At 42.7% G+C, this 26,284-nt stretch overlaps 1 protein-coding gene across 2 annotated transcripts in view; it reads left to right on the top strand.

Annotated features, from left to right (window-relative positions):
• The window catches only part of TDRD12 (tudor domain containing 12), a 140,902-nt gene that overhangs the window by 71,899 nt on the left and 42,719 nt on the right, over positions 1–26,284 (top strand). For both annotated transcript variants that reach the window (XM_034788478.1, XM_034788477.1), the window contains 6 exons: positions 3,361–3,500; positions 3,630–3,850; positions 4,762–4,861; positions 22,980–23,167; positions 23,680–23,890; positions 24,648–24,740. In XM_034788478.1, the coding sequence (XP_034644369.1) occupies positions 3,361–3,500; positions 3,630–3,850; positions 4,762–4,861; positions 22,980–23,167; positions 23,680–23,890; positions 24,648–24,740 (953 nt within the window). The remainder of the gene's footprint in view (positions 1–3,360; positions 3,501–3,629; positions 3,851–4,761; positions 4,862–22,979; positions 23,168–23,679; positions 23,891–24,647; positions 24,741–26,284) is intronic.

The following is a 26,284-nucleotide window of genomic DNA, read 5'->3' as shown; positions in this document are numbered from 1 at the left end:
CAACCAGAATATCAGAATTCAACAATCCAGGTTCAGATATTAGGCTTATGATTATCAACCTTCACATTCTTCATTTCTTTCAGATCTCTGGATTGAAAAGTACTATACTTCTACAGTACAGTCTCCCTGAGTGGAGAACCAGAATTCAGTGCCCACCAAAGAAAATGTGACTCTAACCCAGTAGCCTTTCCCCATTAGGAGATGTCTAACATCTTTCTTGATATTCTGGCCACCAAAACTCAAAACAGATGGGCACAGAAAGTAATTTTCACATATCTAATTGAGATGCAAGAGAATCACACCACTTTTTTTTTTTTTTTTTTAGCTCATCATCTCTGTCCTCCATTGCAAAGAAATGTTTTGCAATTTTCCAGGCTATTCAGAAGTTCCAAAATTTTTGAATATCATCTCCTTTGCCTTCAGAAGAATGTTTTTCTATTTACTCTGGATTATTTGTGGAAGCAAAGATGACCAGAGACTTTCATGCAGTCTTACGCTAGTCACTTTTCAATTAGTATGCTATAGCCGAGCATGGCAGAACCCCCCTGGCTCCTGCCTCTGCTAGATCCACAAAGTCACTCTGAGATCCTGGGTAGTAACTACTGGTGCAGTTTATTCACAGGCTTGTTGCCACCACTGCTTCACCATCTACAGTTGATGTTTCACCATCTGGAGGAGGGAAGAGCTACCTCCCTGCTTCCACTCGCTGTCTTTTCCCTTTCTTTCTGCTCCCCCCTTGGCTTCCTTCCCTTGAGGCTTTTATACAGCCCCAGGTTAATTAGGCAACAGCTCTCTCTGCTTCCCCAATTAGGGCCAGGTTATCTCCAGCCAGCTCTAATTTATTCCCCTAAATGGGAGCAGGCATGACAGAGGGCTGAATTAGCAACCTGTCACATATGCCTAAAAGTGACCCAGATAATTACCTGTTGTCCATAGATCTGAAGTTGTTACATTCATTTTATTCTCTCCAAACAGTCTTGAATTCCTTCATTTTCTGATAGATAACAAATATTAACCTTGGGCTTCCTTGCAGTCCCAACATCTGCTTTCCAGGTTACCTGTGATCATGGTCTTGTGACTGAGAAAAGGGTAACCAAATTTACCATTGCCTTGATATTCTCTATTTGGTCAAAACTTTCTTCGTTGAAGTGGTCATGTACTTGTAGAAAAGGTCATGTTAGACATGTCAAGATCAAGTCAACCTCTAAGTGCAGGTTTTGGTTTGTTTGAGGTTTTTTGTTTGTTTTTGAACTTTTTGGGGGAGGGAGTGAGGGAAAAGGGGAAACGAGAACTCTCATTCAAAAATAGCAGAAATACAGGAGAATGCCAGAGAGACTCCCATTTTGTCTACAAATTTCTAAAAGCACTAAAAGAGACAATTGCTACACCTCCTCATGATGATAGCTTTCTTTTAGGGCACAGACACGTAGGACCTTCCTCAAAGACTGCTGCAATTTTTTCTTCTTCAGAGCAGGAGTTTCTAGCACCAGAATCTGGATTTAGCATTCCCAAAGAACATTCATATTTCATCAAGCTTCCTGATTGCCCAGATGTTGTACCTAGATGGGAGTCCATCACAGAATATATTAAAAAAAAAAAAGGAGTTTAAGCATTAACTGTCACATGCAAAGCAGCTGCCAAGATAAGAACTTGTTTCCAAAAAAACTATTCCACAGTTGAACTGGAATGTAACAAAAACAGGATGGGGTGAAGTACCTCAAGCAGGTACAAAAAGCTAAGATCAGAAGCAATAAAATTTCATTCTTGAGTTAGCAAGAAAATGTTCATTCTAATGGAATGTTGAACCCTCATACTGATAGATTGTAGTTGCATCATGTCTCGGGATGAGTGGCAGATACATAAGTCACCGTTACAAATTATAACATCTATGTGGGATGTATTTCAGGTGAATGTTTTTGCCTTTCAGGCCAACAAAAAGATTAGCAACTCTTGTTCCAGACGCTGAGAGAAACATCTTACACAGATGCCTTCTCCTTTTCATTGTAGTATCTTTTTCATAACTTCCCTCTTTACTCACTTCTTGCTTGAATTGTGAGGAAGATCTATGCTAAAGATGTCTTTTAGGATCTGATAAATTGGAAAATCAATCATGAAAATTCCAGTTTTTCTCAACCTCCTTCAGGAGTTCCCTTTTCAATATATGGGTGTCAAAAAATGGAGCCTAACTGCACAGTATTTGAGATGCTGTAGTATTTGGTTAATCGCCAGAAGCTGACGCCATTCTTTTAATACTTAGGAATAACTCTACCAACCTTATGTACCAGCTGACTTGGGAAGCTTTCCTTCATTGGTGTATAGTAGACCTTACAGCATAAATAATCTATAGGTTTCCATATCTCCTGTCCATTAATTCCCTCTGGCAGCATTTGAAAGGCCTCAATGCAAGCCACTTCCACATTCAGTTTTCACTTCATGGATACGAGTTCAGAGTTTAGTTTATTGTACTTTGTACATGTATGTTTCCTGAAGGCAGTTTCACTTTTGAGGTCCTCTTTGTGAACTCTCCTGGAACAATGGAACCTGTGGGTCTGTGCTTTATTTTGGGCTAAACTGTATTTGTAATTATTGTGCTGCAAATTTGGAGGAAACGTGTTGAAGTTCGTAAACATCAAGCTGAAAAACTGCTACTTCAGATTGATTGTTTGCAGTGTTGTTGTACCAGTGTTTGTCCCAAGTTATTAGAAGGACAAGCTGGGTGGGTGAGGTAAAAGGTTGGTCCAATAAAAGTTATTGCCTCACCACTTTGTTGCTTCTAATTGACACCTTTTCTGGGGATGTAGAAGGGTTAAACCCTGAGCATTGTTCAGCACTTAAGGTATTGGATTATCTATTTTATTTTATCAAAGCTGTTGTGTAAATGTCTTTTGTAAAGATCTGTTTGTCATCCATTTTACTTTATATGATTTCTGCTCTTAGATCATTTGTTGCAAACAGCATGATACAGTGACCTCCTCCTCCTCTTTACTATTCTTTTATATCAGTTCAGGGTAAGGAATTGTTCTGTTGAATGGAAAAAGAGAAGACACATCTTAACATACTAAAATTACCTGTGATAAAAATTTGTCGCCTCTTCCTCTATCCTGTGTTCTTATTTTTTGATGTGTGTAAAGTTTTTTGACTGCGGGCAAAGGGGTTAAGTGATACCTGTTGTAAGTATGTTTATGGAAGACAGGAAAACGTTTTAGATTATTGAAAAATAGTCATAAAATAGTTAGTAGAGGATGAAGAGGAGAGAACAGCTATAACAAGCACAAATACCATTAAGTAATGTGCCTTTTTCTGTAATATTTTGTAGTACTTACGCATGACGTGTATATTTGAAATTATTTTCTTTTACAGTTTTAACTGATGACTGCATGCCATCCTTGGGAATTACTGATGCAACTTGTGTGGTTCATTTTAGTTTTCCTGCTTCTCCAAGAGTCTTTGGTGTGCGCTTACACAGCATGTCTGATAACTTCCAGAATGTACTAGAAAAGGTTTGAGTAGCTTTTAATGGGCATTTTAGTTTTGCTGGCTAGCATTCATTTATTAATAGTAACATTTTGCCACATGACTATTGAAGAACTTCTAAAGCCTAAAAATAAATTTCTTCCCCTTTTCTGAAGGGTTCCTCTATAGATCAAGTATACACAAAGGCAAAATCAATCTTATTGCTGACAGAAAGAAATGGATGCCATGCAGTTGGTGTACTGCGTTATTTAGAACACACAGATGCTAAAATTCCACCGGAACTGTGTGACTTTACAGCGGGGGTGCTTGAGGCCAAAGAAGATATGAAACTTGCAAGGCCTCTTTGTCAGTACCTTAAAAGATCTGGTGTTTGCAAGTAAGAAAATATCAAGTTTATGCTAACAAGTTTAATGTAATCTGCTTTGAATGACTGTTACTAGTTAAATGATAAGAATTCCCTTTAGAGAATTGTATTCACATTAGATTTGCAGTCATGGTTCTTTTGCTTCCATCTGGTGATAAGTATTCTGTCATATTTAACAGTAAAAAGTGTTCATGTTCCTCCAGGGGACAGCAGGTATCTTTGAAAGTTATAAGATTACTTCCCTGCCTGCCCCCTAGTTTTCCTCTAATAGTGAAGGGGCTGTGTGATAAATCTATTTTCCTTTTGGAAAATAACTGTTCAGTGAGCTAACCACCAACATTTTAAGAGCATAGAACTGATGAATTCTTTCATTACAGCCCTTTGTGATATTTTTTGTAGTAATGATCACTATTATTGATCTCTTAAAATAGTTAAGTCTGAGCGTACATTTGTGATGACTAATCAACACCAATAATTCCTCATTATGTGCTAAAATGACCTCTTCAAGTAAATTGAACTGTTGAAGATAATTTTTATCTTCTCTCTTGCTTTGGTGGATTGAGGAGAGGTTAAATGTGCACACACATTAATGGATTAATATGTAGTGCCTATTGCAATTGGGTCATATCACAGATCAGATAGTAAAAATAAATAACCCTCAGTAGTGAATTTTCATTTTAGTGCTTGTTTTTTCTGCTGCTGTTGAGTTCCACATCACATTTCTGAAATCTCTACTTCTCCCGTCCCCCACACCAGTTTGCTGTTCCTCATGTTTCTTGTTAAGCTTCTGTCTCAGTTATGGTATTTACAAAATTTTAGAGTTTTTAAGCTTTCCTGAAACCATGGTCTAAACTATTAGTATACTATCTTTTGAGTTCTCCATCTTGTTCTTAAACTGTTTTTCTTATTATATGAATATGCAGGGATATGAGAATATGTCCAGATCGTCATCGGGTTCACTTACAAATAGACTTACCCCAAGAGATGTCAGATAACACTATACCAATGGCTGGATGTGTCACAGTAAGTTATTAGAATTTATCTTGTTTAACTCTGCCAGTACTCAGGTTTGATGGCTAGTTGGCACTCTTATGTAACATGATTTGACAATTAACAGCATCAACAGAATAATTAGTATATTTGGTCCTTTGTGTGTTCTGTTCCCCCATAGCTCTCCTTTGTGTCCTAATTTCTTTCTTTAGCTCAGGGAAGTGAACAGGTGGTCTTGACTGCTGACTCACAATAATATTCACAGAAGAAAAAGAAGGGCAAAAAATGCTCTTAATTCCAGTGACTGCTTAAGCCCACAGTAATAACCCTCAACTGGAGTGTCCTGCTCACCTGAAGGGTTTGCAGTAGAGGTAAGCAGTGTGACAGCCGTAGGCCAGGTTTATGCCCAAAAGTTAAATTGATCCAGCTGTATTGCTCAGGTGTGTGAAGAATCCACCCTCCTCCCCCCTCACCCTCCAAGCCACGTAGTTAAAAACGACCTAACCCCCAGTGTGGACTGTGCAAAGTCGATGGAAGAATTCTTCTGTCAACCATGCTACCGCATTTCAGTGAGGTGGACAAACCCTCCCTTCACTGTGGTGAATGTCTATACTGAAGCGGTACAGTAGCACAGCTGCTGTGCTGCAGCTATAGCATTTCAAGTGTAGACAAGCCCTTAGTTTGAAGTGAAGGTGGGTCTTGTGAGCATCCTCAAAATTCACCTGTGGCTTTTATTACTGCATCAATGAAGGGTCTGCAATGAGACAAATAAAGGTTCAGGCCTCCTGTGTTGAGGCCATTCTATGTCAGGCCTTCTAGAAAATGAGGCCTCATTCCTAACCCATTGGATAAAGGAAACAGGAGTCCTATAAAGGACTGCTGATGCTGTATTGCCCTTTTTTTTTGTTTTGTTTTTTGTTTTTTTTGTTTTCAATTTCTGCCTCTTAGCCATTATTCAAACTACAGGCTTGGTGAAGCTGTTTATGCGTCAGCATTTTTCTGAATAAGGAACTTAATTCTTCATTGCCATTGTCATATTAGTTTGTGCCAGAACCTGGGCTGCACTAAAATAGCTTCATCTCTCCAAACCAGAAATTAAGTTCAGTGTGGGAGATTGTGCTTGTTGCTGGATGAAAAGAAGCTGTTACTTCTATTGAAACAGTTAATGTGATTATTCATGGATACAGGATGGTCACTCCAAGTAAGAAAATTGTACCACATCTCAGAGAAATGGAGAAGTTATAGGGTCATTCCCATTAGCTGGCCCCAGCACAGCATCTCTAAAGACCCATTAGACAGAAAGGTGGACCAGACTTCTGTGTTTTATTGTCCATCTTGCCATATATGTGGCCAGGATCATATCCGAGTAGATGGCAGATATTCCCCCAGCACAATAGCTAGAAGTCCCCAAAAGGACTTCAAGCCAGTAATTCTCCAGGGTTCTGATATTTGGAAGGTCTTCCCTAAGTCGGATATGGTGGCATGCTTCATCCCTAAAAATATGAGGTTCCTAGCCTTGCTTAGATGAGGCCTTCTGGGAGACTACTGAAAATAAAAATTCTTCTTTGAATTTACACAAGCTCTGAATCTTTTCTGAGTAGCAGTCTATCTGAGCTGCACATATGCCCTGTGCCATCTCATGCTCCTGTGTGAGGGCGTAAAGGGCAGAGTGGCTGTGCCCCTCTATCAGGAAAAAGATGGGGAAGACTCTCTTTACAGTGGTGTGAGGCACTTGGCACCAAATGCCATCAGGATGGACATAAATCCCCAGGGTTTAAACCCTGTCCATCATACAGTTGTCTTATGGCCTTAGATAATAGATAAAGCAAATGCCTATTCTGCCTCAGGGAAGGACAGTCCCTGATAAGTGCTCAATCTGCCATTGCTTTTTGCACCAGAAAATGGACATACATGAGTCTCAGATTATATCTACATGAGCAGTCCATAAAAGTCACATCCAAACCTGAAGAAGAGACATCCACTAAGCTGGAGTTGACTAGGCTGTTTATGGCAAGTGCACCAATGATCAGGGTACACCTGGCTTCAATGGAGAGAAAAAAACATTTAAAGGCACCAAAACCACCATATCTGTAGGGTAGAATAGGGCACCGATACTGGTCCCAGCACTAGACTTGCAGCTAATGGCACTGATTTTCCTGGAGGTGAACTTCACCTTGCCAACTCCCAGTCACTCCTCCTTCCGTACATCAAGTCAGGAACCTTTTCCCATCAGTTTAGAGAGAAACCCCTGCAATGTTTCTGGACTAATTCTGTAGCAAATGCTGATGTATAATTGGCAATGGATTGGTCAACCTCAATTTGGATGGTACCCTTATAACTTGCCTCCTTAGCCCACTGACCTTACTGGGACCTACCCTACCATATGTTCAGGAGTGGGCCACTGTATCATGTGATTAAGAGGAGGCTCTAGTGGCCAGACCCCCATGTCCGAGATGGAGGAAGCCCCTTGTGGTGGTGCAGATGCACTGCAAATACCTTCTCTACCAAAGGAGTCTTTGTATTCTCCTGATGAAGCACTCACTTTGGCCCTGACATCAACCATATATGATTTTAAAATCTTACAGGACTTGCTGACAAAGATAGACAAAACCTTGAACATCCAGATAATGGTGAACCATGAGAAAATTTGACATCCTCACTGCCATCGAGAATTGTTCTCCAGGTAATGAGAGGTATAATGGACCTAGTGAAGGGGACTGTGGCATTCTCTAGCCTTACTCCCCTCCAGCCCACAGCCAGTAAATAAACACTACCAAGTATCCCCTATAGTCTTGAACAATTTTAGGCACATCTGACCTCAGGATCTTTAGTAGTATCCAGCAAAAGACCAGGTCCTGCAAGAGGATTAGAAAAACAAGGACTGCCAAAATTGGGCCTTTTCAGTCCAAAGATTAGAACCAACTGGGTTATGGCTCTGTACTTTACAAGACAGATTTCCACCTTGACATCCATCTGGTCCACAGGAAGTATCTGAGATTCTTTTTTGAATGGTTAAACACATTTTTTCCACTCAGGCATATTTGTGTACCCCATGTGCTGGAGCAGAAGAGTTTTCGCAGCAGTACCTGTCAGGGCGGTGCATGCGTCCTGACATCCTTGTGGCTCCTCCTGAGGTTATATCTGGGTGGTGCCTCCCTGACTCTCTTCATTTTATTCTCATTGCCCATGGCCTGAGTCTGAGCTCCCCTTGCAGTTTTCCTCATGGGTTTTCTTGTGCGTAGTCTGTCTGTTTAGCACTCTACATGACTGGCAAATAGTACACTTTTGTTTTTATTTTTTACTTTGTACTGTGTGGTATTAGTTAATTTTGATGTTACGCACTGGTGGCATGCAGCACTTGCTGAGCATTAAGTACTGAGCATTGTGTGGGGTGTCCATCCTGAATAGTGAGTTCTATATGTACTGCCTTTTTTGTCTTCATGAGGGACACATTGAGAGGTTCAATGTCTGCCCCTCTTTCAAGAAAAGAAAGCAGATTTCCAGAGACCTGCGCGTCAAACACCACCTGGGGAGAAGGCAATGAGTCCTGCCTCGGCTTCTGGGCCCTGGAGGAAACACTTCACTTCCCGCCTGTCTGCAGACCACAAGTGTGGTTGTGGTTGTCTCTGATAGAGTCCAATTGCAGGGGGAGTCTTCGCCACACATAGAGAGGTTGGTTTTCCTCTCCAGGGCCTCCCTGAAAGAGGACACACAGGACAAACCAGTATCTCTTGTCCAATATAATTGCTGGTTAGATCCATGCATGTTCTATGCAGTAATAATGAGCATTCCTATCCGTAGAAATGACTATTAATTTGCTGTATTTTCCTCCATTCCATAACACAAGAGAGGCATTTCTGAATGGTAAACATTGAGAGTTCCTCCTCTTCTTCAATAAAAGGACTCAGATCATCACTGAGACTATTCAGGTACCCAGGTAGAGCTGAGCTGTCAACCCATGTTTCCCGAGTACTGTGGCAGGAGGATCTGTGCCATACTGTTGATTTTCAGTACAGTTTTCAGGGTAACTGTTGGTTCCCCTAACAATGGATGCTGTTTTGGGGCAGATATTATTGGTATTGACAACCCTGTAAGATTAAAATGCAGCAAAGGTTTGTTTTGCCTCTCCATTACGGACTGTTTTGTGGTACAGGAGTCCATTGCATTGTTTCCTGTTTACCAGGTCTGTCTGTCTGTCTTCTCAGTTCTGACGCGGAGACTATTAGTGGTAGTGATGTTGGTTCCAGACAAGAAGTATTGTAGGGGCTTACGCCTTCTCAGGTACTTTCTTTGGCACTGGTATAAAGTGTGATGGCACTGGTACAGTCTTTGGCGTCTGTCTCAGCACCAACAGCGTTGGTACTGGGACTCCATTTGGGTACTGACTCCAGCTTATACCATGGCACTGAGTATGAGAGGTCATTCCTGACACCAGTTAATGATGATGTGCCATCAATGTCTTAAGACGTATTTGTGGTACTGCCTTGGTACCGATGCTGGCCTCTTCACGATAGGCTACAGCTAGATTACATTGCTGAGTGACTCCAGCAGGCTTTGTGCCCCTGATACTTGCTCATTATTGAGATGGCTCTCTGGAGTCTGGCTCAAAGTCCTCTACTATCTCACCATTTCCTCCTAGACTCAGTTGATCTAGCAAGTCTTCTAGACTGTCTGCAGAAGGAGAGCATCGGGCTTGGGTCTGATAATTTAGCAGACAGATAGTCATGGCACTGTGCTTATTGGTTCCCCATGCCCTATGCTTTGGCCATTTTGGAGCCCTTGGGATATTTCCTGTTCTCCTAGGTTTCAGTCATAGACCCAGTCAAGGGGAAGGTCTCCAGAGTGTTCAGTAGAGCAGTTTCCAGAGCCACCTAGATTGGAAATATGAAGAGATGTTGTTCCCCCTGAGCAGCTAATGGTGCAGGAGGAGCCAAGGCCTAAGGAACCAGTTCTACCACAGGAGGATCCATCTGCTTCTGCTAACCTTTCTTTCTTCTCCCCTGATTACTCAATGATTCTGGACTCTTCTCTGGTTCCAAAGGATTTTAAAGTCTCCTCAGAAACTTCTGAGGAGAATCACTGTGGATTTTTCCAGTCCAGTGAGTCTCCAGACCCAACCCAGTACCAGTGGAGCCTGTGTCCGTGTTCCCAGGTTTCAAATTTTACACAGGCTGTAAAAAGCCTGGGCTTGTTGGTGAACCTCATTCCTGTTGTTTCAAGTGCTTGAGTGAGGGCCACATTAGAGACAGGTGCTCTATTTGTCATGGCTTCAACACCAGGATGAAGAAGCTGAGGGAGGAGTGCCTCCGATATATCTTCATGAAGGCTGCCCTTAGACCGGCATTTGTGCCCCCTTGGTTTTCCAAGGGAAGCTTTTTGAAGACTCCTTGCCAAAGTGTTCCTCCAGTGGCCCTATTGGATACTCTGGGGAATGACATCACCAAGGTCAAGCACAAGTACATCTCCCCAGAAGGGAGCACTCTCCTATTAGTACTGACAGGCCTGTAGGTACCAATCAGCCTTCTCACTCCCAGATGTAAGATTTAGCTCAGCCTGCTACAGAGCTGCAGTTGGTGTTTGATACCACAAGATCAGCCATGGGAGTCATCTCTGTTGCCCCTGCTTCAAGCTCCCTCATCCCAGGATGAGGGCCTGGTATTGGATGCATCCTCCCTGGTGCCAGGTGACTTTAAGATGCAGCAGGACCCCCTCAGGAGAGCAGCAGCCTTTCTGGACGTTCAAGTGGAGCTTGTGGAGGAGAGTACCCACAAGCTCATTAACATTCTCTATCTCTCTGTGGTAGGGAAGGTGGCCCTCCCTGTAAATGATGCCATTATGCAGTAGGCCGAAACAATCTGACAGCCCCCTTCCTGCATTCCACCAGTGACCAAACAATTGAATGAAAATAACAGGTTCAGTCCCAAGGGGTTGTTTTATTTACATCCCACCCCTGGATCATTAGTTGTGGCCATGCTGAAAGAGATGAGCCATCAGGGTCAGGCTAAGGCTTACCCTCTAAGAAAAAATGCCAAAAAAACCTCAACCTTTTTGGCAGAAAAACTTATTCTGCAGCAAATTTACAATTTCATGTTGCCAGTCAACACTCTTTGTCCAGATATGATTTCTCAAATGAGTAGGTCAGATCCCAGTCTGCCAGCAAGCTGCCTGAAACTTCCAGAGAGCAATTCCAGTCACTCATCATTGAGGGCTGCCTCATCTCTCTAGTAGTCCTACAGGCTTCTATCGACTTGATGGACTTTGCAGCCAGGTCTGTGATAACAGTAATAATGTGCTTTTCCTCCTGGTTACAGTCCTCAGAGATTCCTGTGGGAGGTACAACACACAATTGAGGACCTTCCTTTTGAGAATTGTGCCTTGTTTTCATCCAAAATGGATGAGGCTTTGAGACCAGTTCTGAAGTCTTTGGGCTTCCAAGCTCTGGCCATAATATGGTCCTCAATATCAACCTAGACAGCCGTACGACCCCTTTCATTAGGCTGACCAATCTAGGCATTCCCAGGGCACCAAACAGCAATTTTGACTTTATGTTGAGGACCGTATGCTACCCAGCCTGGGACTTATTGACCCTTCCCCACCTTTCTGGGACAGGTTATACCATATCCTACATGTGTGGCAGTCCATCACCTCAGACAAATGGGTGCTTAGCATGGTGGAATCAGGATATACCCTGCACTTCCTTTCTATCTCCCCCCGGCCCAACACAGTCCTTCGGGGGCCCTTTTCATGAGGCTTTGCTAAGACAAGAAGTGAAAACGCTACATGCTTAGGGAGCCATAAAAGAAGCCCTCTATTCATTGGGACGGGGATTTATTCCTAATATTTTCTAATGCACAAGGCCAGAGGGGGCTTCCATCCCATCCTAGACTTACAGAATCTCAATATAAAAAAAAAGTTCTGTATTGTACCTCTAACTACAATTATCCCTTCACTAGATTCAAGAGATCGGTTTGCTTCCCTTGACTTAAAGGATTCATATACCATGTGGCAATTCATCCTGCCCACAGTATGTTCATGAGGTTTGTCGTAGAAGACTAATTCACTGTCCTGCCATGCAGCTTGTGATCATCATACAGGGTTTTTACCAAGTGTACAGCAATAGTGGCTGCCTACCTCCTTAAGAGGTATCCATGTATATTCTTAAATGGATTACTGTTAGTCTGGGCTCCTTTCAGACACCAGGTATAGGCTGCAATCCATCAAACAATAAGTCTCTTCCATGTCCTGGACCTGAAAGTGAACAAAGAGAAGTCAATGTGATGCTTCTGGGGAGGATAGAATTCACTGGGGGCAGCATTGTGATGTGATCTGTTTAGGACACCTAGAACTGTGAGCCACTGTGTTGCCATTCTCCCTTAGCAAGAGCGAGAGCTTTACTGCTGCTAAACTGTGTATCAGTTCTCTGACACACAAACTGTCTGACTTGCCAGCAAACTCTTCAAGACTTCACCAATTTAAACCTTGCCCTGTACGTGGTAATTCATCAACTCCAGTTCCTGAGTTCCTCAGAGACATCTCCCTACAGTGTGCAGTCCCTCTCTCCACAATTACAGAAATTAAGTGAAAAGAACAGGAGTATTTGTGGCAAATTAGAGACTAACAAATTTATTAGAGCATAAGCTTTTGTGGGCTACTGCCCACTTCTTCGGATGCATATAGAGTGGAACATATATTGAGGAGAGATATATACACACATACAGAGAGCATGAACAGGTGGGAGTTGTCTTACCAACTCTGAGAGGCCAATTAAGTAAGAGCAAAAAATTTTTTGAAGTGATAATCAAGCTAGCCCAGTACAGACAGTTTGATAAGAAGTGTGAGAATACTTACAAGGGGAGATAGATTCAGTGTTTGTAATGGCCATTTGGTATTCTCACACTTCTTATCAAACTGTCTGTACTGGGCTAGCTTGATTATCACTTCAAAAATTTTTTTTTCTCTTACTTAATTGGCCTCTCAGAGTTGGTAAGACAACTCCCACCTGTTCATGCTCTCTGTATGTGTGTGTATATATATCTCCTCAATATATGTTCCACTCTATATGCATCCGAAGAAGTGGGCAGTAGCCCACGAAAGCTTATGCTCTAATAAATTTGTTAGTCTCTAAGGTGCCACAAGTACTCCTGTTCTTTTTGCAGATACAGACTAACACGGCTGCTACTTTGAAACCAGAAATTAAGTGTGCTTCCTCTAAAGAGTGGGGTTGCCAATTTTGGTTGGACATATTTCTGGAGGTTTCATCACATGATATAATCTTTAATTCCTGGAGACTCCAGAACAATCCTGGAGGGTTGGTAACCCTACCAAAGACACAGAGCACACATCAGCCTGTTTGGTTAACTGAATACAGTGATGTGTATTAATAAAACAAGAATAAATTCAACAACAAAGAACAGAGATTTAAGTGATACTAAGCAAGAATAACAGAAAAGGTATGGTTACAAATAAGACAAAGCGTGCTTTCTAGTGACTAAAACTTAATTTTTGCAATTTTCTTTCTTGCATCAAGTTGCTAGCATCCCTAGTCCTCCAGACTAAGGGATCCAACTTTCACAGCCTCAGAGATTTCTGTATGCTTTATCCCATCGGTGTTGGATAACTAAAGAGCCTTTTTGCTTCACTTGTATTACCCAAAGTCCATTTTCTCTTCATCAAGAGCCTGGAAGGTTTTCTGGGGTGCAGATTTGGTTGGCCAGTATAATTGCTAAATTGTCTTCTCTTGTTAACTTGATGGCTTTGTTCACTTAATATGTAAATGTACTTGTATTGTCCTTTTTTTAGAAAGCTTGACTGGCAGACTGGTGAATTTGCATTTCTTTGTCTAAAGTCTTGTCTACAGTACACAGTTTTGTCGGCAAAAGGCAGCTTTTGCCAACAAAATAGTGGAGGTGTTTACACTGCACTGTTCCTCCCGCTAACAAAACTCTCCTGCTTTGCCGACAAAATAAAATCACCTCAGTGAGCGGTATAGAGCTTTTTGCAGCAAAGTTAGATTGACAAAGCATCAGTGTAGACACTGCGTTTGTTATGTCGCTGTAGCTGGCTTCCAGGAGGTATCCCAATATACTTACCATGACCGCTCTGCTCATTGTTTTGAACTCTGCTGCCCTGCATCCAGCTATACAGGTATGTGCCCCTCCCCTTTCAAAGCCTCAGAAAGTGTTGAAATTCCTCAGTGTGCAGAGCTCACATAGCTACTGCCCAGCTGAGCATGCCACTCTGGGCAGCAAACACACTTCTGCCTGGACTATAGGGGAGGGGGTGGGAGGACTTGGAGAGAATCACAGTGTACTGGTCTCTGAGTTGGGGTGTGGGGACAGGGAGACTCTAGCTGTCTGTGCACCAGGTTCTGCCTCATGATTGGTTGCTTCCGGCTGCTGTCTATACTTGGAGACAGCATGCTGGCACACTCACCCCCCTCCACCCCCTTGTGTGGGCTTCTCAGGTTAGTGTTCAGGAATGCCAGTTTGGTTGAATTACTAAGTGCTACTTTAAAAAGTGATTTAAAATGTGTTTAATTTTCAGGCACACACAGATGTTATTAGAAGGTTCATAGCATGGTGTAAATAAACACACTGACACAAGAAGCAGTATGGACATGCATCAGTGGTTTAAGTACAGCAGTGGCTGTATTCTGGCGTAACTTGTGTTGACAAAACTCTGTAGTGTAGACAGGGCCCAAGAACATATTTTAGGAACATATTTCCAGCACACATACATAACCCTTTGCACTCTAACCATGCATACATCGTGCAATAATATCAATTAACACTGAGTCACCAGCTTTCATAAGACTTCATACACTTTTATAGTATAATAATATCATATACTATCAGTTGATTCAATTCCTTATTCTTTGGTGTTCAGACTCCCCCTGGGGTCTCTGGACACTGACTGTCACAAACATCAGCCAGAATATTCCCACCTCTTTCCAGGTTTCAAACTCTGTGGGACCTCTGTTTGTCTCTTAAGGACTAGCCTCAGACCTCTGTAAGGAATTGCCTCAAACACTGCGTTTATGTATGTGACCCCTTATGTCAGGCTACAGCTTAGGGCACTGCAGGCATGGCTCAAGGCAGTCAGGCATTCTTAATTTCACCACCTAGATAGGCTGGTTTGGATCCCGGACAGGGTGTTGTCTGTGCTGGATTAATGGATGAGCCAAGATAATGTGTGCAGGGGAGTTCCCTTCTGCCCCTCTCCCCCAGTCCATGACTCTAGTAATGGATGCTTAAACCGTGGATTGGAGAGTTAATATGAGTACGCTTCAGGCTCAGGATTTGTGGACTGCTCACAAGGCCAGGCTTCACATAAACATACTGAAGTTGCTGTCAGTATTTTTGTGTGTGTTAGCAGTTCCTGCATCAGGAACTTGCAAGACTGTCAAGGTACTCTCTGACAACATCACAGCAGTGTTTTATGTGAGCAAGGAAGGGGATGCCATGTCAGATTGCCTCTGTCAGGAGGCAGTCAAGTTGTGGAATTGGTGTATTCAAGGCTCTGTCATTCTGTCTCATTTGCTGGGAATTCAGAATGGCCTGGCAGATTGTCTGAGCAGATCCTTTAACTTAGACCATGAATGGTGTCAAGAAAAAGATTGTAGCTTTGGTGTTCTGCATAGGAAGCTTTCCATCACTGCATCTATTTGCGACTTGTCAGAACAGGAAGTGTTCCCGGGTGGGTCACAGTCCTGGATTAATATCAGATGCTTTCATGTTCCTGTGGAACAAGAACCTGCTCTGTGCATACTTGCCAGTACCCCTGATTCCAGAGTCATGCTCATGCAAGATGATGGCAGAATGATCCTTATAGCCCCAGCCTGGTTGAGACAGATGTGGCATTCAGACCTCCATGAACTGTCCACTTGGGATCTTTTTGTTACCAATAACCTGAGTCCTGACGCAGAACCACAGCCAGGTGCTGCACCTGAATCCTTAAGGTGTTGCATCTCATAGCATAGTTCATCAGTGGCTAAATGCGAAGGAGGCACATTGCTCAGTGGCAGTGCTGCAAAATGTTCTCCTTAATAGCAGAAAATTTTCCACAAGTTAGTTACCTGGGCAAGTGGAAGTGCTTCTGCATCTGAAATGGAGCGTAATGGACATGTGCAACACATTTCGAAGTACAGTTACAAGAACGTGGGTAACCATTTTTATTGAGTGGGTTAAAGTCCAGGCTCACTTACTGGTGCTGGGGGCCAACTCTCATGAACACATTCCCCCTTTTCCACTCATTCCACAGGTGAGCCTAAAGTTGAAGCAAGAAAATAAGTGGATCTGTTTGCCAGAAACTGGGAATGGGCGACAGGATGGATCACATTATGATTACCTGTTCAGTTCATTCCCTCTGAAGCACCTGGCATTGGCCACTGTCAGAAGACAGGATACTGGGCTAGATGGACCTTTGGCTGACCCAGTATGGCTGTTCTTATGTAAGACCATGCTAAGGTAATTCTTATAGGTAATTCCACTTGCTTGAAACTCTGCTAGTTCTTGGATCTTCATGGTCTCTTGATTCAATCTCCATGGCCTCTGCCTCCTCTCCCAAGTCTTCTGTCCCAGCATTGCAGATGGACATTGCACCCAAATCCAGACAGCTGGCATCTTATGGTATGGCAGTTGAGTGGTTACATCAGGCAGAGAAAGACTACTCAGTGGCAGTTTAGGAAATATTGCATAAGAGCACAAAATAATCCACTAAATCCACTTATTTTGCTAAGTGGAAGCAATTTTTAATCTGGTCTACTCTCTGTAGTATATCTCCAGCAGAAGCTAACATTTTAGAGTACTTATTAAATTTCATCTCATCTCAGGCCTTTCTCTATGCTCCCTGAGAGTTCACCTAGCAGCAATTTCAGTTGTTCACCCTCCCATTCAGGGAAGATTGGTTCCCCCTCCCCTAACCCCATAGTCTCCAGATTTTTTTAAAAGGATTGTGTGAGTTTTTCCCCTGTTCAGGATATATTACCAGCATGGGACCATAATGCTGTGTTAGCTGTTTTGATGGGTACACCATTTAAGCCTACGGGTACCTGCTCTTTGCCTCACCTAAGTCAGAAGACATCCTTTCTTACTGGCATTATATCAGCCAGAAGAGTGGGAGAGCTTTTCAGGTTCTCCTGGCAGGATAGCCATATACGGCATTGCTTAAAGCTAAAGTAGCTTTGAGGCCACATTTGCAGTTTTTAGCTAAAGTGATTTCGGCTTTTCATTTGAAACAATCACTGTACTTAATGATTTTTTTCCCCAAACCACATTCATCTATTTTGGATGTCAGGCGATCATTAGCCTTCTATCTGGACAGGACCAAGACTTTCAAGCTATCTTCCTGCCTATTTGTTTCATATGATGACAGAATGAGAGCTCTACCAGTGTCAGCACAATTTCCAGGTGGATTAGTTTCTGTATTACTTGGTAGCAAACACCCATCCTCCACAGAATCTGGCTACTTTGGTAGCTCTTTCAAAGGATGTCCCTTTACTGGATCTTGTAGGACTGGTCCTTGGTGCATCCCTTCTCTCATCACTATGCAATCACAATTGCTTGGAGATCGTATACAAACTTTGGAAAGGCAGTGTTGCAGTGATTATTTAAATATACTCTGACACACACACCCCTGATGGTACTGTTTGTGAGTCATCTGTGTGAAATGCACGTGTGCAGCAACTCTAAGAAGAAAAAATGGTTACTTACCTGTGTTTTAACTGTTGCTTTTTGAGACGTTGTTGCGCACGTATGTTCTGAATTCCATGACCCATGCTCCATCCCATCTGCATTGGAGTCCTGTTTTGCTATGTTTTGATGCAAAGGAACTGAGGGGGTTCAGGGCAGTGCCTCCCTTATATAGCTTTGGGAGAGGCCACAAGAATGTGCAGGGCTCATATGACACCCTTATGGGTAATGCTGCAGAAAACTTTGGTTCAGGTTTTCTGGATGCCCACATATCCTTGAGTAGAATACAGATGTGCAACAACATCTTGAACAACAGTTACAGTACAGGTATAAGTAACTGTTTCAGTGGAGCCAAATCACTAGAAGTACAAAGTAACTGCCTTTCAGATTCTCCATGGTTCCAAGAGTCTTTTGGAAAATGCTTTTCTGTGGTGGCTGCAGACCTAAGAAAGAAGGAACATCTACGTCTGGCTATTTCTAGGCCAGTGACTGATCAGAGGCAGATCCCACAAGCAAAATCTGACAGTTCTCAACTGTTTGTTCCCTGCTTATCTGGGCCTTGTGGTGAATTGGAAGAAACCGACATTCATGCCATCACAGATGATGATAAACTTCATATGGCCCAGGTTAGATTCTGTGGTAGTGAGTGCTTACTTGTCAGAGGACACGTTTCTCTCACTTAAGTTACTGCTGAACATAGGTGCCGACTCCAGCGCCAGAGCACCTACGGGGAAAAAATGATGGGTGCTTAGCACCCACCGTCAGCCCCCCATCAGCTCCTACCCCTTCCCAGTGCCTCCCACCCACCAGCAGGCCCTATGGATCAGTGCCTCCCCTCTGTCCCCACGCCTCCCGCCCACCGCAAACAGCTGTTTTGCAGCGTGTAGGAGGCTGGGAGGCAGGGGGAGGAATGAGGACGCAGGGCGCTCAGGGGAGGGGGTGGGACTGTGTGGGAAGAGGTGGGGCACGAGTGGGGCAGGGGTGGAAAGGGGTGGAGTGGGGGTGGGGTCTGGGGCAGAGCTGGGGGTCGAGCACCCCCTGGCACTTTGAAAAGTCAGTGCCTGTGCTGCTGAACACTGAAATCACAACTGGCAGTGATGGAACTGAATTGCCTTGCATTATTAGTCCATGCGTTTGTGTATACATACATAACCCTGCTTGCCAGACTTCACCTGAAGCCTCTACAGCTCTGGCTTAAGTCAGTCTACTCTCCTGCAAAGCAAGAAAGTCCTATTACCACTAGGGAGGTGGTGGAGTCTCCTTCCTTGGAGGTTTTTAAGGCCCGGCTTGACAAAGCCCTGGCTGGGATGATTTAGCTGGGAATTGGTCCTGCTTTGAGCAGGGGGTTAGACTAGATGACCTCTTGAGGTCCCTTCCAACTCTGAGATTCTATGATTCTATGATTCTATGTCCTCGCAGTGCTGGACTTGTAGCTGCATCCTGACAAGGCCCAAAAATGAGTACCATTCATGACCCTGTCCCAACAGGACATTAGTCATCTATGTGTCAGGGATTGGACGGGAGCCCACACAGACCATCTACAGAAACAAGGAGGACACAGGCCTGCATATAATCACTTTACAACATGGTGTTATATTAAAGTGTGTGGCTTTTCTCCCTGTTCTGTGACAGTAGTGCAGATACAGACAGTATATCTGCTATGAACTACATAAGCAAGCAAGGGGGCACCAATCTTGTTTCTCCTTTTCCCCCTGCCAGTCCCCAGGGGTGACTGCCGGAGCCAGATGAGACCAGCTGCCTATTGACTGGGGAGGGATATTGTGGGGGAGGGGTAGCTCAGTGGTTTGAGTATTGGCCTGCTAAACCCAGGGTTCAATCCAGGGCCATTTTGAGATCTGAGGCAAAAATCTGTCTGGGGGTTGGGCCTGCTTTGAGCAGGGAGTTGGACTAGATGACTCCTGAGGTCCCTTCCAACCCTGATATTCTATGACTGAGGCAGTTTTGGTTGATAGACCTGTTACAGATGTCTATGAAACCACTGGCCAGGCTTTCAGACCTGTTGTTGCAAGATCAGGGTCAGGTATTGCTAGACTCAAAAATGGTGCATGTGATGGCCTGGATGCTGACTGGTTGAGCACAATGGCAAAAAGAACTGCTCCTCACAAGATCAAGAAAACTTGGTACAGGATAAAAAAAAGATGTCTGAGAAAGATTTCCTCCAAATAGAAAGGATTCTTGATGTGGGCTTCCCTAATGGACTTGAGCTGTTGCAGGCATCGTACCAAAGATTCTTGGTGGTGGGCTGCAGTTAAAACATTCTAGATTTTCTTTTAGCTTTGTCAGGGTTCATCTGGCAGCAATTTTGGTACATTTTTTGCCAATACAATCACTCTTAGTCTTCTCCCTCTGGCAGTATCCAAGTTTTTCAAGGACCTAATGCAGAGGTGGGCAAACTACAGCCCGTGGGCCACATCCAGCCCGCAGGACCGTCCTGTCCAGCTCTTGAGCTCCCAGCCAGGGAGGCTAGCCCCCGGCCCCTCCCCAGCTGTCTTCCCTCCCCTGCAGCCTCAGCTTGCTGTGCTGCCAGCACTGTGGGCAGCGGCGGCTGCCAGTCCTGTTGCTTTGAGCAGCATGTTAAGCGGCTGAGGAGTATGGGGGTTGGATAAGGGGCAGAGAGTCCCAGGGGGCAGTCAGGACAGGGAGCGGTTGGATGGGGCAGAGGTTCTGGGGTGGGGGTGGTCAGGGGACAGAGAACAGGGGGGTTGGATAGGCATGCGAGTCCTGGGGGGGGGGACGGGGGTGTGGATAGGAGTCGGGGCAGTTGGGACAAGGAGCAGGGGGGTGGTGGTGGATGGCTCGGGGGGCAGACAGAGGGCAGGAAGTGGGAGGGGGCCAGGCTGCTTGGGGAAGCACAGTCTTCCCTACCCGTCCCTCCATACAATTTCAGAACCCCAATGTGGCCCTCGGGCGAAAAAGTTTGCCCACCCATGACCTAATGCATACTTACCAACCTGTCAGATAATCTACTCCAGCATGAAACCTCAGCATTGTCAATTGAAAGCTTTATGGACTGCTCCATCCACCATCTTATTCTCAAGGTGGTCTTTTGGTGGGGGTGGGAAATCATCTTCTTGGTCAGAAGAATGAGTGAGCTTCAGGCACTCATGGCTGAGCCCCTGTATATCTCATTCCATAAGGACAAGGTGGTACTGAGAATGCAAAACTTATTCTCAAGGTGGCTTCTGAGTTTAGCTTAAATCAGTGAATTAATTTAGCTGTGTTCCCCAAAACATTTTTCACACAAAGAAAAAGGCTACAGGCTTTAGATGAATCCAGATCTCTTTGGTATTACATTGGCAGGATCAAATCTTTCAGAACTGACCCCTTCCCACCCTCCCAGCCTGGTCTATTTGTGGCAATAGCTGGCTGCTTCAAGTGCCAACTTATTTCATCGCAAGGACTGTCAAAATGGCTTACTCATTGCATCTCACGCTATCAAATGGCTGGTGCACCTCCCCTACCAACTTCTAAGGGTCAGTCTGTTGTAGGAGCAGCAGTGATCTGTATGCTATGTATAACAAAAGGTCCGTTACATTTTCCCCCACTTTTGTCTCCCATCCCTCTTTGAGTACCTGTGAAGTAGCTTTCCCCCTCCCCCTTCCTCCTGGAATGCTTGTGGAATGAAAGGGCTACTTGAACAGCTAGAAGATCAGAAATGTTCCCAGGTAGGCAAGGTGTATGGGACTCTAATTAGGCAGCGATCACACACCTAATGCATGGACACTGCCCGAGGTGGAGTGTGACCAACCAGATGCAGCCAAGTCATCTCTAGTTGCAGGCCATGAGGAGCAGGTCCTTAAAAGGGGAAGGGGCCATGTGCTCAGGAGTGCGCACTCAAGATTGTACCTCCTGTGAAGGCCTTTTGCCCGGACCACCTGGCCAGTGGTTCGCCGCGTTGTATTCCATCGTACCTCAGGAAGACTTACCTTCATCGCACTGTCCATCGCTGCGCTGTGGAACACTTACCTTGAAGGATCCTGACATCTCCAGTGCTGTGCCTGTCCTGGGTGTGTGAGTGTGAATCCCCCCTTCTTTTGAGCTTAACTATCAGTATAATAAACGTGCTGCTTTCCACCAAACTCTGGTGGATCATTAGTCCTCCCTAAGCTTACTAGCTGGCCCAATTTTGGGTAACACAGTCCACCAGGCAACATCCTTGGCCTGCTTCTGAAATGTGCCTGTATCTGAGATCTGCAAGGCAGCTATGTGGAGCAATTGTCACTCATGTTTGTCAGGCACTGTGCACTGGACGTAGCTACTAGATCAGAGGCCAAATTTTGGAGAGTAGTACTCCAATTTCTAATTCACTAATGCAGCTGATACTCCTCATTTCCATCATCCTGAGAGGATATTTACTGCTTGCTAGTCACCTAGAGTTGGATCTACAGTGATGCAAATTCAACAACAACAAAAAAGATTACTTACCCTACAGTAACTGTGGTTCTTAGAGTTATTGTAATCAATGAGGATCCTACAAGCTGCCCTCAGTTCTTGCTTTTCTATGTTCTCAGCAGACACAGGCTTTGAATTGTGAGGGAGGGTCAAGGGCACTACTACTCAGAAAAGATTCCAAGTTTGGGCTCTTGAGGCATAAGTGCATCTACAGCAGAATCCGCATTACCAGCATCTCAAAGAAGCTTACTTACTGGAGGGTAAAGTAACTATTCTTTAGCCTGCCTTCTTCATCATTAGTCTAAGTAATTCAGAATCCAAAATCAAGTTATTTGTGTTGTCCTTATAATATGGCATCTACTAGATGTGCAGACTAGAACTGAATCAGGAGGTATAGATAGTGCACTAATTTCTTTACTCCTCATTTGAAAAAGGAGGGCTAGAAATCAGCAATCAATAAATTCCTAATAGATTTTCTGATTTTACTGTGCATACATCGACAAGAATCTATATGGCTTGTGTGGCCTTCAGCAGGTCACTTAATCTGTGTGTTTGGTTCGTTGTCTGTAAAATGGGGACAGTACTTATTTCTCTCTCAGGGATGTTGCGATTTGTTATTGCTTAGTAATTTGTAAATGTAAAATGCTATACAATTGCTAAGTCGTATTAAAATATTGGTTATCATTTTAAAGTGTATTTGTGCCAGATTGAAGGTCTTGCTCACCAGAACAAGTGCATCCTTGCCCAGATAATTCTGCCATTGACTCAACCAACATGAGTGCAATTCAGTTCTTGGCCACTGTACAGACATGGAATACACTATGAACTGATAGTGTGGTGTTGGCTCTTGCAATATGAACTCCTGTCTATTAGAAACTGAACTGATGCCTAGCTTGTAATATTCCTTTCATGTAGGCTACTGTTATACTGATCTGTGCTGGAATGAAATCTGTGGATTTAGCTATAAAAGTCTGTGTAGCTCAGTAATTTAATCTTATGAGTTGACTGACTTTTTTTTTTTTTTTTTTTTTTTTTAAAACCACTTTCAGATAGTACCTCTCCACATTGTGGATGCAACAAACTACTTCGGTCGCATAATAGATAAACAAAAAGATCAATATACAATTCTTGTTGGAGAGATGATTGAGTATTTTAAGAAAGCCAGGAATAAAGTGTCAGTTGAAATGGTGGAGAAACTAGCACTGTATGGATTACATGAAGAAGGTCTTTTTCACAGGTAAGATATTCAGATTGATTTGGAAAGAATGATTTTAAAGAATAAAATTTCTAGGTATTTTAAAGTAAGTACTTTGTATTGATATATTTGTATATACCTGAAAAAACTCAATATTAGTATTCAAAGGACTGTAAGAGACCATTATTAACCAGAATTCCATGTAGTATAGTTGTTTAGTATAGTTAATGTGCACAGAATGTTTCAGGTCGTGTCTAGCGTAGTTGTAGCTGTGTCATTCCCAGGGTATTAGAGAGACAAGGTGAAGAAGAGCTCTGTGTGGCTTGTCTCTCACCCACAGAAGTTGGTCCAAGAAAATATTACTTCACCCACCTTGTCTCTCAACTAGGTAACTCATATTTTCATTTACTATGATTATATTACATTTTCATAAATGTTAAGCAAAACCCAATAGATTAAGATTGTATTTATCATTTCATTTTTTGTAACTCTGGTAATGTATTGTATTTAATTTGGAAAACAAAAATAATTTTTCACTTTTTTTCTCCCTTAAGGGTTCAAGTGTTGGAGATACCCCCAAAAGAAGAAAATTGTTTCTTCTGCAATGTTACTATCCGGTACATAGATGAAGGCAGAACTGGTCGAGTTCAGGTTCATCAGCTGTTTCACTTACCTACAAGATTTCAAATTTTGCCCCCGCAAGCTGTGGAATTTATTGTTTGTAGGGTGAAACCTATTGATAATGAAATCGAATGGAACCCTAAGGTAATCTTTCTTTAATGTAGTATTTTTTCTCTTTATCTCAAGTTCAGAAAACTTATTTCTGATTCACTTAAATGGAGCCAATATTTTTGGTAGTTTATGCTTCATAGTTAATCCTTAATTTTTAGAAATTGGTGTTGTAAGTACATTTCATTAATTATTTTTAAAGATCTTCTGTTACTGAGAGATTTAATATTCCTGCGTCTTTAGAAAGGACAAAAACAACCTGTCTCATAACTGTTACTTTAATCATAATTGCCCTCCAAGTGGGTAAATGCTTGGTGCTGTTTCTTTGGAGAATAAGCTTCTGAGGGAGCCCTTCTCAGAATCCAGTATAATCCTTTTTACCCCCTTTCTCTTGAAAACTTTCCACCAGTCTTCCACCAATACAGGAAGGCTAGTTGTGGCCTCTTCCAGCACCAGTCATCACTGCTCCTTGGGTCTGCCAGGAGCAATTGGAAATATAGTTTCCGATACCCTTGACCCATACTTGTATTTTTCCCCATGTTGCAGTGGTAAAACATAATTCACTAGACTTCTAGGCCAGCCCCATTAATCATGCAATATTAATGCGATCTGTAATTTTGCAATGTACATCTTTTATAGTTTGTATGCGGTTTTCTCCAAAACTGTTGACACTATTTGATAAATACCCTAATTTCATTGTTAATTATAATTTAGTAACCTTCTAAGCTTAAGATACAAAATCTGTATTTGATTTAAGATGTACTTTAAATACTATCAGAGTTGTTTTTATTAGGTTACTAGATATATTCATCACAAAATTAGAGGAAAACTTCATGAAGCAAAAATAGTGCTTGCCTTGGGAAATACAGTTTGGGTTGATCCAATGGTAAGTATTAAATATAAATAGCACTATTCGAGAATATTTATCTAAATTCCTTATAAATGCCCAGTAAATGTTTCTCTCTTTGCTCTCTTTTTATTGGTATTTGTGTGTGTGTGTGTGTGTGTGTATATATATATATATATATATATATATATATAATAATTTGTGAATGTGTATGTAAATATACTGAGATACACTATGCCATCGTGTATTTTCAAAGTTTTGGGATAACTGCATAATGCACTAGAGGCAAAACTGCAAATAGATTACACAGGTCATCCCAAATTTATGCCAATAAAACATTAATTCTATGTGCTGCTAAACTCCCTGGGTTTGGGTAACAATTGATCGCTCTTCTAGCTCTGGTTTATTCAGGCATACTCCTCAGTTGCAGACCCTGTGTCTGATACACGTCTTGGCTATATGACCCTGCAGTCCAGCTGACTTGATCCTGAATCCAGTGTCTCGGTCTTCTTGACCTTACCAATTGCTTAGATCTGTTCCTTCCAGAGCTGGGTGAGCTCTGGTGTGCCTAGTTATAAACTTCAGGGACTAAGTGACAGAGTAAGGAACACACAGGCTTTTTAAAGAAACATTTTAAATAAACACAGATTTACAAAGCATACAAGAGTGATAGATCTATTTAAAAAAAACAAAACAAATGTTTGTTTACCTCCCTCTTCTTCCTCACTGCTCCTAACAATCTGTTGGGTCCAAGGTCTGTCCATGTTCAGGTGTTCAAGTTCCTCTTGCTGCTCGCAGCGATTGGCTCCCTTTATACACAGAACGCCTACCATGCTGGGTTCAAGTACACAGTTACCATTATTTCAGAAGGAGTAGTAAAGCTCATAAGAGTTATTAGAAAGTTAGTAGTCCGTGGCAACCTTGGCTTACTTTTCCTGTGTGTTCTGCATAAGGTAAGAAATACCCCCTCTTTTGGCCTTATGAAACATCTTGATGGGCTACATAATCTGGCTCTCAACACAGGACACAAAGTACAGTAATATGCAAAGTGGAGGTTCTAATCCACAAAGCAGGTTTGCAGTCTTAAATGATACAAAACAACATTAAATGTATAAATGGACACAGACATTTTCCCAAAAGTGTCAGACTATGCACACACAATGGAAAATATGGTCCCTATCCCAAAGAGCTTACGTGTGTGTGTGTGTGTGTGTGTAACACAATTACATTAAAAGAACATTAAGGTTTCAAAGTCAAGCACTGAGAAGGTAGGAAATATCAAAATTAAGGTTGCCTATGCAACCTTAATTTCGTTCTTTGTGAGTATGCATTATGATATATTCTTTAATTATGTGGTCACATACTGTTTGTTTTTTTCAGAGGACCCCAGCCTTATTCAGTATACTCATTCTGGTATTTTGTTTTATTTTCATTGTTTAATGTATATGTCCCCATGCCTTACTTATTGCACACAATTCAAACCTTGCAAGGAAGACTGAATTATCAATTTCCTGGTGGGCTTTTCTGTGGTATTCATCACTATAGTATTTGAGTTCTTCATAATCATTAATCTTTACAACACC

This window comes from Trachemys scripta, chromosome 13 (genome assembly GCF_013100865.1).
Source record: "Trachemys scripta elegans isolate TJP31775 chromosome 13, CAS_Tse_1.0, whole genome shotgun sequence".
NCBI lineage: Eukaryota > Metazoa > Chordata > Testudines > Emydidae > Trachemys > Trachemys scripta.
Note: the sequence above shows the minus strand (reverse complement) of the source record. Positions and strands in the feature narration are given on the sequence as shown.